Source organism: Hyperoodon ampullatus (genome assembly GCF_949752795.1).
Source record: "Hyperoodon ampullatus genome assembly, chromosome: 4".
NCBI lineage: Eukaryota > Metazoa > Chordata > Mammalia > Artiodactyla > Ziphiidae > Hyperoodon > Hyperoodon ampullatus.
In genome coordinates this window covers 121358843-121374431 of record NC_136917.1, presented here as the reverse complement: position 1 = coordinate 121374431, position 15589 = coordinate 121358843, and the positions used below count along the sequence as shown (strand labels likewise).

Below are 15589 nucleotides of genomic sequence, written 5' to 3'. Positions count from 1 at the left end.
TAAAGGGCTCCATTCTTGAAAACTTATAAAAGCTCTCTTTGACATGGCACACCGAAATTGTGAGGCTATTGTTTTTATTGCTTTATTGTTCAGCCAGCTTAACTGAAACCTTTAGTTTGCTTTTCCTCTTTCTAACAAAGATAACGTGGAGAAATGAACGGAGCACATAGTGTGTCCCTGTGCACATTGTTCCCTACTGTTCTAGCAGCTATCCAAGCTGCCTTACTGCCTCTAACTTAAAGAGCCTCTGACTCTCTAAGCCCTCTGCCTCTACTAGTTAAAAAAAAAAAAGAAAAAACTTGCATTTCCGTTTCCCCCTCCACTGAGCTATCTTCATAGTGTGATCTGCAGCAGCCATCTCTACTTTCTCTTTATTCCTTAACTCCTTAAACTCTGGTTACTCTCCTCAATACGACTAGACTAGAGTGGGCTTTCTCAAGTCCGTGATGATTCCACTATGGACAAAAGCCCCAGATGACCTAGCGCTGCCTGTTTCCCACTTCCAGAGACCTCTGCAGGATTTAATCTTAGAGATCACCTTTTCCTACCTGAACCCTCTTATCCCTTGTTTCCAGGACATTGCATTGTCTTCAGACCTTGACTTTCCCTCCTCATTGGCATTCATTGAACCTTGATGTTTGGTCCTTGGATCTTTTTTTTTTTTTACTTTTAATATTTTTCCTCTGAGTTCCTTCATTCCATTGAGCTTGGCCTTGCCTTATTTGTGGCTGATTACCAAACCTCAGGTGTGTTTCCTCTCCTGAATCACAGACCAGGTTTTCAAGGATCCACGCTTGCATTTGGATACCCAGCATCACCATTAGCCCATCAGGCCTCCTGGCTTCCCTTTGCCCGATATTGGTAGCAACATTCTTCTTGTGAACTCAGGATCAGGCACCTTTTGCTTCTCTCTTTCTTTCTTTTTCTTCTTCTTTTTTAAAAAATATATATCATTTTTATTGCTTTTTAAGAAAGGAATCAATGTAAAATTAAAACAGTAATCAACTTTGGGATAAAGGAGAAAGTGCGAGAGGGAGAAGTTTTTCCTTTTTATTTTGGTCTTGTATTTTCTGTACAATTTGTACTTTCTATTTTACTTTTTTGCTAGGAAGGTACCAACAAAATGACCTATGCTCTGCTATTATGTACTAAGTTTTGTGTCTTTATTTCTTTGGCTTAAAAATACTAATATGTTGCTAAACAGACACACAAGTCAATGTATCTCTCTGATTATCTCATGTCATGCAGAAATGAATTCTAAAATAACTGGTGGAGTGGCTGATCTTTAAGGTCCAGCTGTCAGCTAGCACCTTGAACCTTGGCTCAGCCCTCCAGCCTGGGAAGAGCCCCTTCCTCTTGGCTTCTCTGCCATCCTCTGTTTCTCATATGCTGCAGTCTGTCCGTCTGCCCAACCAGGATCCAGTACCCAGTACCGTGTGCTTCTCTCTTTCTTGATCCATTTTTCAGCATTGCCATGTCCCACACATGCTTCTTTCTCCCTTACTTCAGTCCTCCCCTTTCCGTACCTTCTGCTGCCACTTTGGTTCATGCCTTCATGGCCACTTGCCCAGATGGCTGCAAAACACCTTTCACGGCTTTCCTCTTCTGTCCCTATGCCAGTCCCTTCCACGCACCAGGATTAGATTGAGGTTCTTCAAGTGCCGCTCTGGTCTTGTTGTTCCCCTCCCTCCAAGCCTTTTTCCAGCTCCCTGTTGTAGATTGCACCACTCATAAACTCGACACGGGCATGTGTGATGTCTGTTATTCAACCCCTGCTTATCTTTCTAACCCGGATGTGATGTTCCTTCTTTGGCTTCACACATACTGGTCTGCCTGTTCTAGCTCTTCCGAGAATACGACATGTGTTTCGTCACATCTGTACCTAAGATCATGCCACGCGTTCTCTTCTGTCCTCAGATGCCTGCAGTGAGATGTGGTCTCTCCCTTGTTTGAACTCCCTAGCATTCAGTCTCTGCTCTCTTATGACATTTACCTAGTGTTAGAGTTCCTTGTGTCCTGTCTTATCTCTGAGATGTTGCCACATGCCAGCATCCCTCCCACCCTGCCGAGTGTTCTTAGAAGGCGGGGACTGCCTGCCTCACTAATCTTTGTTGTGTATACCATGTCAAGCAAAAGCATACTGGCCTGTGTATGTCTGCCAGGTTGATGAAGTACTTGTTGAATGGAAGTCGAAATTCAGATTCACGCAGATGGCCAAGTGTGCCGTTGATTCATAAGTCTTGTTTTCCCTTTGCTAGGTGCAGCTCGCATGTGGTGTGTGCCATAGTCAAATCAGATGACAGATGGACAGTGTGACGAGAGTGTCAGAAAGGATCGGGCCTCGAAGGGAGAGTCAGCCCCGAGTCAATGTGTTGATGAGTTGCTGAAAAGGAAGCCGGTGGGAAGACTGCGGCCACAGAGGAAGTGAGCCCTGACTTCAGTCACACCCTTGATGGAGGACAGATGGACGGCCGGATGGCCAATCACCTCTCCTCTTAAACCTTTGGAGAGTTATCCTTTATCCCCTGCTGGACGTGTATTAGGAATCTTAATACACTCTCTGAATTCATTTTCCATAGAAACGTCAGGTTAGACTGCAGTGTGCAGCCAGCCTCAGCCATCGCATGGTCGCAGGTCTGCAACCATGAGTGCCGAGGGGTACCAGTACAGGGCGCTGTACGACTATAAAAAGGAGCGGGAAGAAGACATTGACTTGCACTTGGGGGACGTACTGACTGTGAATAAAGGGTCCTTAGTAGCTCTTGGATTCAGTGATGGACAAGAAGCCAGGCCTGAAGAAATCGGCTGGTTAAATGGCTATAACGAGACCACGGGGGAGAGAGGAGACTTTCCGGGAACTTACGTAGAATACATTGGAAGGAAAAAGATCTCACCGCCCACACCAAAGCCCCGGCCACCTCGACCCCTTCCTGTTGCACCAGGTTCTTCAAAAACTGAAGCAGACAGTGAGCAACAAGGTCAGTATTGATGAGTGATTGCTTCATGATTCCTTTTTTTTTTTAAAAAAGAAAAGTCTCACATTCGTTGAGCTGGGCTGAAACGCTCTGGGCAGAAGTTGTTTTGGCAACCTTACCTGAATTTATGTATGGTGCATAAAAGTTTGGTCAATCATTGTGTTTGTGGGGTGGAGAGTTGTTATAAAACTAGGGTGATGATATCTGAGAACCTTTTCAGTTAGTGTCTCAAAACACTATTATTAGAGTTGCCATGGAATTAAACACCTTTTGCGTTCTTATTCTTGTAACTGGTATTATATACCTAAATAATCATTTTGGGAAAGTAGAGGGTAAGTCTAATGTAAGTATATTTAACATTAATTTGATCTGCATGGAAAATGGAGAGAGTAATAAAATGACCACAGAACTCAACGGAGAAGAAACCATTGTTTTTGTAACCTGGTGTCTACCTCTTGGTTTCCTCTCCAGGAATACTGGCTGAAGCTGAAACTCTATCCTGTAGTTAGTGTAGATGCACAGGGAGTCCTCTTCCTGCCTGGGTAGTGTCATCTGTAACATTAATGCCAACAGTGTGCTTGGCCTTCATGAGAAAAAAAAAAAAAATCACTGAATATTTTTCTCAAATGGAAAACACCTTGATCCAAAACCCACTCATTGTTCGTTGGAGATGGTCCCCACTTCAGCTCTGAGCACAGCTGTTCCTTAAGGTATTTCTTCTGTTCAGTTTCACACAGAGACAAGCCTTTTACTCCGCTTTGCTGTTAACAGCCTTGTCAAATCATTCATTTCTTCACTGGTAGATCTCAAGCATTGTTCCCCCTGTATAATCTTTTTCCCAGAGAATGAGAAAGCCATGGAAAGATGTGTTTCAAATGGGTGGACTCAACTGCGGTGGTTATGTGTCAAGTAAAACTGACTGTGGGTATCACAGTGTATTTCTGGAAGAGATCCTGTTCCTATTGTGTCTTCTTTAATGTTGACTTATTTTAGCACAAATGAATGAGGTACCAGGAATGAAGAAGCAGAATGCAAGGGTAAATGGAATTGGGAATATTTTATAAATGTCGAAGAACTCACTAAGGATACTTGAAGGGAAGAGCTTTTCTCTTCCCATCCCAACCCAAAAGGGATATTTGTTTTATAAACATTATACTGTACTTTAGAAATAATGTTCAAATGATATGTTTTACTCGACAGTTCAAAAGCAAAAGTTAGGTTTTTTCCTAGATGAATCAAAAAAACTTGACTCTGAAAGTTTTTTGTATATATGTAATATATATACAATTTTGTCATTTTATATATATATATATATATATATATATATATATATAATTATATATAATTTTGCCAACCATTGTGTTTCTTGCATACTTTCACTTAGCTGAGGGGAGGTATATACATAATTGTTTTTTTCCTACCAAACTACATATTTTTAATTTGACTTTTGATTTTTTAAGTTAGATACACTTCCTGGCATGTAGTCTAATTCAAAAGGAAAAATGATATCATTTCTCCTGGCATACAAAAGATTACAGACTTATAAAAATATCTGCGTCAGGTTAGAAAAGATTATTTAAAAGGGGTACCTTGTCAAGATTAGGGACAAAAAGATTTTGTAAAAATAGCTTCTGAACAAAAATTGCATTTGATATTTTCATTTGGATATAGTATACGGAAAAGCAAGTCTTTCCTTAAAAATGATTCTCTCTTTGTAGGATCTAAACTATTTTGTAACGCTTCCTTTCTCACGTAATGTGGTAACAACTGAGATTTTTTTTTTTAAATATTGGCTTGTACACTGTAGATGGGTGAATTGTATGATATGTGAATTATATCTCAGTAAAGTAGGTGTTTTTAAATTTATTTATTTATTTATTTTGGGCTGTGTTGGGTCTTCATTTCTGAGCAAGGGCTTTCTCTAGTTGTGGCAAGTGGGGGCCACTCTTCGTCGCAGTGCGCGGGCCTCTCACTATTGCGGCCTCTCTTGTTGCGGAGCACAGGCTCCAGACGCGCAGGCTCAGTAGTTGTAGCTCATAGGCTTAGTTGCTCCGCGGCATGTGGGATCCTCCCAGACCAGGGCTCGAACCCGTGTCCCCTGCATTAGCAGGCAGATTCTCAGCCACTGCGCCACCAGGGAAGCCCCAACAACTGAGATTTTTAACAGCTTTTTCTTTTTTTTTTTTTTTTTTAAATACATAGAAAGAGTAAAATGAAATATTTTAGCAGAGTTTAAGAAAGAGACCCATGGTAATGTGCATTAAAGTATTAGAGCAGGCCTGAATATAAATGAGAAATTAGGAGCAATTGAAAGGTTGAAAAGACAATATGGGGGGTTGGGTGGGGAGTTGAGGTACTAAATATTAGATTTTCTAGAAATGTTAATCTTGCATTCTCATTTAAATATGATTCCTATGAAATGAGGATTCCACAGCTCCTGCTAATTGCATGTGAAATTGCTATGGAAAGTAGTTGTAAGGACAGACTTAGTTGTTGGAACCTGTGGGGCTTTAATTTCTTTTGCCTGAGGGTGTGTTTGTTTGAAAAGTGTTTGCAGGGACAAATTATATGAAGGTGAGAAAGGATAGTACTTTTCTCTTCTTACTGTAATTGAATTCTTTTGCCTTTTTTTCCTTTTTACTCCCTCACCTTACTTAGCCTGTTTTTCATGTTTGACTGTATTTTATCAAGAAGGTTACCCCGGTGACATGCAGGTCTCTTTTGTGGAGGGAGTGTTATGGGGACAGTGGGCGCGCCCCCGAGATGAGCGTGGGATAAACCTACCTTTATGCCCCTCTCACCACCTTCCCTCTTTGTATTTCAAAGAACGTTGTCTTTAAACTCTGCCCACAAGTAGCATCTGGGTGAGGAGTTCCCCCTGATGACAGAACCCACTTTTTGCTTTTCTTGCATGTCCCTGGAAAGAAAGCTGTGATGTCTCACATTTTGGGGAAAAGAGAGTCAAAAACCCATTTGAAGATCTGATCCCCAGCTCCTCTCAGGAAAATGTACCTTCCACCAATCCAGTTTGCATACAGTTTTCTTAGGAAGCCCTGGCCTAGTTTGGATTGAATTTGTATATTGGATAATCTTGTATTTCTTGGAGTTTAAATCATTCAGTAAATATGAACTGAGCCCCTATCTTGTGCTAGAAAGCAGGGATGAGAGATGAAGTCAGGACCCGAGAGAGACAGCGTGCCCTCTGATGCCCTTTCTGGTTCCTCTCCCACCTCGGGCCTCTGCTTGGACAGCTCTTCCTCAGCCATCCTCTTAGCTGACCCACTCTCCACTCTTTGCTTAAAGCTTTCTTCTCAAGGAGGCTGGCTCTGCTCATCTCGTTTCACGTACAACCTGCCCTTCTGCTTTTGCAAAGCATTTATTATCTAACCTACTCTAGAATTTACTTACCACATTGTTCGTTTATTATCTGTTCGCTCTGGTAGATTGTAAGCCCTGTGAGGGCAGGGGTCTTGGATGTCTCTCCATTATCCCAAGTACCTAGAAGAGCATCGTAGGTGCTTAGCAAGTGGACAGATGCTTGCTGTGGAAACGCATCATCCAGCTGTTTCACATCCCACGTGACTCTGGAAGTGAGCCACGTGCTTGGTATGTCACGTGCAGGCACACGGCTGTAACAGCCCATTCTGTTTTTAAACGTCACGGTTTATTGTTATTCACATCATTCACATCTGAGGAATCTTGACCTGGCCTTGACCATTGCGTGCTGTGTCTCCAAAGCTGTTATTTTTTACCCCATTTCCTAGGACGGGTAGTTCTGCGGGTGGGAAAGCATGTTGAGCTGAGGGTGTACTCTGTCAGCCACTTAAGCAAAGTTAATAGAACACATGTCAAGATCAGCAAGTGTCCTCGGGCACAGATTTTATGCTGTCCCTCCCCCTCTTTTATCTCCTTTTTGCATGGAAGCTAAAATCACAGATATGAGCATCACATTTCATTTTCCCACAACCCAGTAAAGCCCCATTTTACCTTCTTTGGAGAGAACCTCTTCCCCGTCTGGTGCAGGTGAACGGTGTGATGGGGGTGCACAATGGGTGGTACATGCTCCTTAGGGGAGGCGAACTCTTTTTTTTTTTTTTTTTTTTTTTTGTGGTACGCGGGCCTCTCACTGTTGTGGCCTCTCCCGTTGCGGAGCACAGGCTCCGGATGCACAGGCTCAGCAGCCATGGCTCACGGGCCCAGCCGCTCCGCGGCATATGGGATCCTCCCAGACCGGGGCACGAACCCGTATCCCCTGCATCGGCAGGCGGACTCTCAACCACTGCGCCACCAGGGAGGCCCGGGAGGCGAACTCTTGAAAGACCATCTTCCTGCTCTTTCTGCATTCAGCGGTGCTTCCATATTTCCCGACACAAGGAAATGAGTTGATGGAAGTGGGGATTTAGGGATAACAGAATCAAACGGTATTCCTTTCATAAGTAAGCTGTCCAGTGGGGCTATTTCTTGAGACAGTATTTTGGGATCCTTTGATTAAAGTCACACTGATCCAGAATATTTAGACTAGTGAGATTCCATGACCACGTCAGTTTGTATAGGATGTTGAAATCTGCTAGCTTGAGAGATCACTTAGGAATCTGAGCTCATCCCCACTTCCATCCCCCATCTGCACACCCCTCCCCCAGCTCCCACTCTGGACTCTGACAGTGGGTCCCAGCTGGTCCTACATATAAAACATAAAGCACACATTTGGTGTGGGCTGTTTTAAACTTTGATTAAAATTCCTTCTAAACAGAAGAAGAGAAAAGCCTGCAGCTTGTGTTTGGTTTCATGGTCTCCCCAGCCACGTGATTTTTCCATTTTTCACACTCAGCATTTGAGTGTCCCTCCACGGTTGTCACCCCTGTCTAGAAAGCAAGGCTGTAATACATCACATAAATTGACTACACTGTACAGAGGTCACAGAGGATGGTGACCCGATCCCAAATTATACACGTTTGCTGAGCCCCCTGGTCGGAACGTACTGCTGTTACTCACAGAAATAGTACCTGTGAAAGTAGTTTGCTTTGCTTCACGAATTCCTGCCTTTATGAATTCTCTTTTAGTTCAGAAGCTGCCTTGTCATAACTTTCCTCACCTTTCCTCCTGCTTAAGTGAGACTTTGCTGTGAAGCGGGAGGACTGTGGTTAACCGCCCCCAGTGATGGGGTGAGACCTCTGACTTTGGTGCTGACTCCCTGTTTTTCATTGATCACTGTGTTTGGGGGAGCAAGCAGGCCTGGTTGCAGGATATTTGAAGATCAGGGCCTTGGAGTCCTGTCTTTAATTTCTGACCCACCAGAAAAATTAATCAGAACAGTAGAGATTTTTACCCAGGTGTAAACATATACCTGTTTTTTGTTTGTTTGTTTGGGGGGTTTTGTTTGTTTGTTTTTCTTTTTGGCCACACAGGGAGGCTTTCAGGGTCTTAGTTCCCTGACCAGGGATTGAACCCGGGCCCTGGCAGTGAAAGAGCTGAGTCCTAACCACTGGACTGCCGGGAAATTCCCAACATGTAAGTGTTTGCCCTTTGTGTTTTAGTAGGAAGTGACATCTGAAAGATGGCATCAATATAATTGATTAAAGAGAAGGCCTGAAGAAAACAAATGTGGTAATCATTTTTGATAAAATCAGGTGAACCTAACCAATTCTCTTATGACAAACTGTATCACTCAGGCATTTAGTTACATATTATAACAGAGTTCTCCCTCTCAGGAGCACCAGCGTTTCTATTCTTCTTACTAAACTCTTGATTTTTAAGACGTTTTCCCTGTTAATTTTAAATTTAATTATTTTGTTTCTCCAGAAATGTGAAGGAGAAAGTAACCCTAATAAACAATTTCCATATCCACAGTTATTTGAAAAGGAAATTGAGAAGAAGAGAAAGTGTTCTCGCCTTTGCTGCTTTTTAGCAGGAAGGTTCTGCCCTGAGCTGGCCCAGCCATGTTAGAAATTTACAGGGCTCCCAGAGGTGGGATGGGCAGGAAGGTCCCCTTGTCTCCCAGAGAGGAGAGGACTCCTCCCTCCCTCCTCCAGTCTGTTATTAGACAGGAAGGATTTGATTCTCGCCTTCCTGGAACTGCGGTGACAGCTAAGTTCAGGGTTACAGATAAGACATTATTTGAGGAAAAGCTTTTCTGCCAGGCTACCATGGCATGTGTCATTTAGAATCACAGCTGTAGTATGCAAATTATATATATTTTTTTTACTTAAGTGAGATATATGTTCAGAGGCTTTATTTAAGGCTGCTGGCTCTAGAGATTTCATTCTGTGTTCTTTTTTCCAAAATGGGTAAAGGGTCCAATGTCCATGTCTGTATAACCTAAATAAAGCCCTCACACTTCTGATTCGAGCAGGAGCTATGTAAGTGGAGTGATCCTACTTTGTTTACTAGCAACCAAGGTAATGTTGATGTTCTAATACAGTTTTCTTTGTCATGAAAGTAGAATTCTGTATGTTAAAAATGTTTCTAGGGGCTTCCCTGGTGGCGCAGTGGTTGAGAGTCCGCCTGCCGATGCAGGGGACGCGGGTTCGTGCCCCGGTCTGGGAGGATCCCACATGCCGCGGAGCGGCTGGGCCCGTGAGCCGTGGCCGCTGAGCCTGTGCTCCGGAGCCTGTGCTCCGCAAGGGGAGAGGCCACAACAGTGAGAGGCCCGCCTACCGCAAAAAAAAAAAAAAAAAAAAATGTTTCTGTTTTTAACTTTTTAGCTTAGTTGTCAATAGATCCTTTGATAACTTTGAAGTCGGTCTTTCCTTGTTTGTAGGTGAATGCATCTTTGTCTAAAACAGGCAAAATTCTGATTAACAAACACTTCTCCACTAAGTCAGAGTTTGAGAAAATAAATGTTCAAAATTCTGAAATCCAACAACAAATGGCACCTTAAATGCTAAGTAGCTTCCAAAAAGGGGAGAATCTGGTACCTCTGGCAAATAAGAATACCAAGTATTAGATGCCATTTACATATCCATGTTTTTCTTAGTAAAAGAAAGCAGATGTTAGCAGTACAGCTGGCTGTTGCATATTTGTGTCTTTGTTGCTAACAAATTTCCATGAGGAAGGATGTAAAATTGGTTTGAAGGCTAAAATAGGAGAAAATAACTTGGTATTTTAACTAGAAATGAGAAGGATAATTGCATGATGGATTATATCTTAGTTTTTGAGGTCTTGATTGAGTTTATAGCATTCAGTATCAAAACAGTGTTTTCAGTTTCAATAAAATAATCTAAATAGAGGAGGTCAAAGCGAATTAGAAATTGACTGTATTTTAATTACTTGGGTACAGTTTCCCTAAAATATCAAGTTTAACGAAATATTGTCAGAATACTTTCTAAATGCATCATTCCTGCTTACTAATTTATGTAAAAGACCATGATATTTTGCTTCTGCTACAATAATTCCATACACTGTACATTTAAAAAATGTTCTGATGAAATATAACTTTGCAATTAAAAACAAAACAAACAAGCATCAGATCTTTCTGTTTAATTTTGCATGGAGAGCTTTGTCCTAGTGGCTTTATGCCACCTAAAGTATGGCTGTCATTTTCAGGAATACCTTCTCTGTTCTGTTTCTTGCTTGGAGGTGTTTGTATACATCTATTTATCTCTTCTCAGTTGGTAGCTTGTATTGTGCAATGCCTATAGATTCTCCTGTCCTATCACAATTTGATGCATATTGAAGTTCCCACTGTGAGTTTATTACACTGTATTGTAGAAGACTATTTGTAATTTGATGATCAAATCTGATATCCAAGATGGCAAAGATGTAGGCATAAGTGAAATATAAATCCCTGTGGTATATTATTTGAATCAGAAATTCCACTCTGCTTTGCTTTCTGTAAATTCCATAACCCTTCTAATCCCAGTGTTCTCTACTTTTAAAACAAGAAGTAGATGCTATGTCTTCTGAATTCTGGCTGTATTTTTATTTTAACCTCTTACTGACACTTGATCAGTAAAAGTTTCTCCATTCCTACTCATAAGAATTGTTGGAGAAACAAAACCCAGAAAGGGTAAGTTCTCACTAGTAGTGTTTCCCCAGTAGTGCAACCCAGAAGCTAGAAGGGAAAATAATGAAGGAACTCAGAGAAATAAGCAAAGATGGTTGGGCAGATGTGCTTATATGACCTCACTGTAAGATCTGATTGGAGGTTGGTCCTTGGGATGATACAGGATTGTTGCTAATGAAAGCGCCAAATTGGTACCAAGTTTTTGCAAATCTACGTACTGTAGGATTTTAAGATCTGTTTCACCAAGTGTGAGAATTTATGCTCTAACTCTCTTGGTGGGCACTCAGCAGTTGCTGACATCAAAATTGATTTGCGATTCTTCCCGTTTTACACATTGCAGTTTATCAGCGAATTCAAAGACATTGATGGAATGCCTCCCTTGGACTGTGTCTGTGTGGCATAGCTACATTTGTTGACATGATATGTGCTCAGAGTTCCTAGGGATTTTTCTAGTGGGTTTTTTGTTAAATTTTCCAAGGCAGATAGAAGGTGATGTTTTTAACATTTGCCTATTCAGGTTATAAAGATTTGTTTATTCAGACCTCTTCAAATTTATGTGATAGCAGTGTTAAAGTGTGTACCCAAGAGAGAACACATTAGCATAGGCATTATGTGAGTCTTCATTGTAAAGCCAGAGGGACTGTTGGGTGGTCAGTGTTATATTCCAAACTTTACCCTAAGGAGCAAAACTGCCATAGTGCCTTCAGACTGCACGAGGTACCACCGTCACAGCGAGAGACAGTCAGCGTTGGTTCCAACTTGCTACTGGGTTTTGGAAAATGCAATTTTCAAAATGACTTGAGGTTGTTCATAAGATAATCTATTGTGAATCCACATTAAACACGGCTGGCTTTATTTTTTATCCTGTTTAAAAATTTTCTAATGTTTAAGAATGTTGCTTCTTTATCAGTAAATAGTTCATTAGAAATATCTTTCTATTCCTGTTCTTAACTATAGAAACGTAGTTGAATATTTATATCATTATTAATTTATAATTTCCGAGTATTTTACAACATTGCTTACTTAGGTCTTACCATGTTTTTTCGGGGAGCAAAAAGTAAAATTTCCATTTTCAAAGGAGACAGGTTCAAAGAAGTTTGAGCAAGATGTAACTTTATTGCTAAATAATCGTGATTATCTACAAAGTACCAAGGAGTGAGATGTAATGAATTTGGTTAGAACATATCAAAGTATATACTAGAGTCATTGTCCCATGTTTCCCCATGGGTCTATTTATTTAAATATTGAAAATGACTTTTTCCAAATATACCCTAAAAATTTGCTGACTTACTATTTGCCAAGCATTCTGCTCAGCATTTTAAAGACATTTTTCATTTGATCCCTACAGCCACCCTGCAAATATGGCATTATAACCATTTTCCAGATTAAGAAACTAAAGCTCAAATGATTGTGTAAATATTTAAAAAGGAGGGGGCTCCCTAGGAGGAGCATTCGGAGGGTTCAGGAACACTCCAGCAGGCAGTCGTGTGGGTCTTGTTCAGCAGTCCTTTGTGAAGTTATCGGTAGCTGAAGGAACCAGCTATTTTCTGCTTTTTGGGTGGTCTGTAATTATGTGTTTTATCTGTTAAGTTTCATTGGCTGTTACATTCATACCATCACACAAATTATCTTGTTTTACCTACAACTTACAGCATTTTCTTATGTCTGCTAAATATATGAAAGAGTTGAGTTACAAAGAGACTGATAAGGCCATGAACCTGAGACAAAGTTTGGGGTTATATGTGTGTATGTGCAGTTTTTCTCATATACACCTTGATCAGATACTCAAAAGTTATGTACCATTGATAAGTGATTTTCCTTCCATTTCTTTTATCTTTGAAGAAGTTAAGTGTCTGCTTCAAATGTTTCCCTGAGCTTCACATTTTCTTACTTCTGATTTATAATTAAATCATTTTGGTTAAAATTGAGCAGGTTATTACTTGCTTCTTAAAAGCCAAAAGCTGAGGATATCCAGCATAGAAATTATGTGTTTTGGCAGGTGGACAGCAGCTGCTTAAAATCCCTAAGTATAAGAAATCTGAAGTGGATTCACATGAATCTGAAGTCTTGTACCTGAGTTCTGTCAAAATTAGCAGTAAACGCCATTTTTAAAGTTTGGCTAAATGACTAAATTCCTTTGAATGTCAAACTTTATTTCTCAGGAAAGTTAGTCACTGCCAAGTTTATAACATAAACATCATGTTTCTGTTACCTGAATTCCAAGGACAAGGGGGTAGATGAGGGCAAGTGAAAGGCACAGGTGAATTTAATCCTAGGTGTTTAACTTAAAAGGACACTGTGACATTGCATAGAGAGAGTCTCTCCAAGGACACGAGTGCCAGTAAAAATTCTTGGATGCTTTTATTTCTTATTGTTTTTTTTTCCCCCCAGTTAGAAAAGAAACTTATTTAAAAGTTTCCTGATTTAAAAAGGTCTTTGCCTGGTAGCCCTGACACACTTCTCACTAGAGTTTCTAAGAAGGTAGAGAAAAGTCCTTACATTCTAAACAGTTATAAAAACTAGAACTAGCAGGAGAAATGTCTACTGTAAACCAAATGGAACTGGGTTTAAAAACACAGGCAGAAAAAGGTAACATTAAAAAAAAGAAAGATATACTCAAAAAAAAAAAAAAAAAACAAACACAGGCAGAATAAGTTTTGACCACCTAAGAATAGGTAGGCAGAGACATGTCCTCCCCAACTCTGCCTGTAATTCAGAAAGAGCCTAGCAGCTCTCCCTGAATGCTCTTCCCTTCCTCTTTCTAATCTCCCCAACAGTGCCTTTTTATTCAGTGGAAGGTCATAACTCAGAAAATAACCAGGCAGAGCTGGGAGGGTGGGGTAGGGGCTTTATTAATACTGTTACCTCTTGAGAATCTTACTCCACAAAAGTAAAGTGTTGGAGGTGGGGTAGAGTTAGACCTGTATTTCCTGAGGGTTTCAATATTGTTTGAGTCCTCCACCATTCAGAGCCTCAGAAAGCCTGGCAGTAAAGGTAGGAGAAGGTTTGCTTTCAGCAAAACTGTATTGAAATGAAAATCACATTGGAAATTGGCCTGGGAACTGTTCATCTCAACCTGCCTACCAACTCTTTTTTTTTTTTTTTTTTGTGGTACGCGGGCCTCTCACTGCTGTGGCCTTTCCCACTGCGGAGCACAGGCTCCGGATGCGCAGGCCCAGCGGCCATGGCCCATGGGCCCAGCTGCTCCGCGGCATGTGGGATCCTCCCGGACCGGGGGCACGAACCCGCGTCCCCTGCATCCCCTGCAACGGCAGGCGGATTCCCAACCACTGCGCCACCAGGGAAGCCCTGCCTACCAACTCTTGGTCTGAAGCCAGCACCCACGTGGATCAAGAGTAGCTCAGAGCAAACACCAGGTCCGGGCAGATATCTCCCTGTATAGTGATCAATAAACAGGGGAAAAAAAAAAATAGCTGAGCCTACTGAAAAACATTGCTCTGTAAAGGAAAGGAGAGATTGTATCAAAGATTTGAAGGAAGAATAGACCTCCAGCAATGGCCCAAATGAAACAGGGGCAGAAAGTAGATGATTATGAGCGGAAAAGAACTGGATGGGGTGAAATGGGAGTGAAACCATTAAAAAAAAAAAAGATTGTAAAGAAATTAAGAATGCAGTATAGCACATTAAAATCCATAGGAGAGGCAATAAAGAGTAGAATTAACACAGCTGAAAATAAAATTAATGTTGTGGAGGAGAAACTCAGAGCTCTTCCAGAATCGAAAGAGAAAAGAGATAAAAATGAAGGAGAAGATTGTAGATACATAGTAAGAAGGTATAACATGGGGATTTTCAGTGTTGATAAATGAGTAATAAGTCATATCAAATGAAAAAGAACAAACATTATAAAAATAAGCATGCATGCATTTTGTGCAGATTTGAAAGCGTGGTCCACATTGTTTAGATGAAATCAATGAAAGGCCACCTCTAGATATGTTTTGGCAATTTTTTTTTAAATTATAAGAATGCTGTTAAACATCTTTCCAGAATATCTGGTTAACTATCAAGGAGCAAAATTCAGGCTTCCTTCTCTTTTGTAGCAGTAAATGCCAAGAGATGGTGGATGCAGAGTTTTGAGGAAGAAAGAAGGTGACTCAAGACCTTAATGTGTTGCTTCCTTATATATCATGTGGAAGGAATTGAGAGGCGTTCTCTGACAAGCAAGCGCTCAGTGAGATATATTCAACTTCTCATGTCACATGGGCGAACTTCAAAATTGCCATTTCATTGTTAAGCTTTATAATTAGAAAGGCATAGGTTAAAAATGAATTCATTTTGATTAACTTAAAGAATAATTGCCAGAAGAATAAAACTGTAAGTTATATATTTTCCAAATACCTAGAAATACAAGGCATATTCCAAAAAACAGACAACAGAGCGTAAAATTATTATTGACGTGGGGTATGTCAATACTATTGCTATGTATGAAAATTTACAGAAATACATATATTAACATATATATACAGACATAAATATAAAACTGAATTTATACCTACCTATATTTGTGCGTTCAACAAATACTAGTTTTGTGTCAGATGCTATGCTAACATTTTGCTACATTAACTTGTTACTTTTCATTAGAACTGTATGACAT

At 40.7% G+C, this 15589-nt stretch overlaps 1 protein-coding gene across 2 annotated transcripts in view; it reads left to right on the top strand.

The window, feature by feature from the left end:
- Positions 1-2644: 2644 nt before the first annotated feature.
- PIK3R1 (phosphoinositide-3-kinase regulatory subunit 1) overlaps positions 2645-15589 on the top strand; it is a gene marked incomplete at both ends in the record, with an annotated part of 74247 nt that continues 61302 nt past the window's right edge. For both annotated transcript variants that reach the window (XM_079702294.1, XM_079702293.1), the window contains one exon: positions 2645-2978. In XM_079702294.1, the coding sequence (XP_079558420.1) occupies positions 2645-2978 (334 nt within the window). The remainder of the gene's footprint in view (positions 2979-15589) is intronic.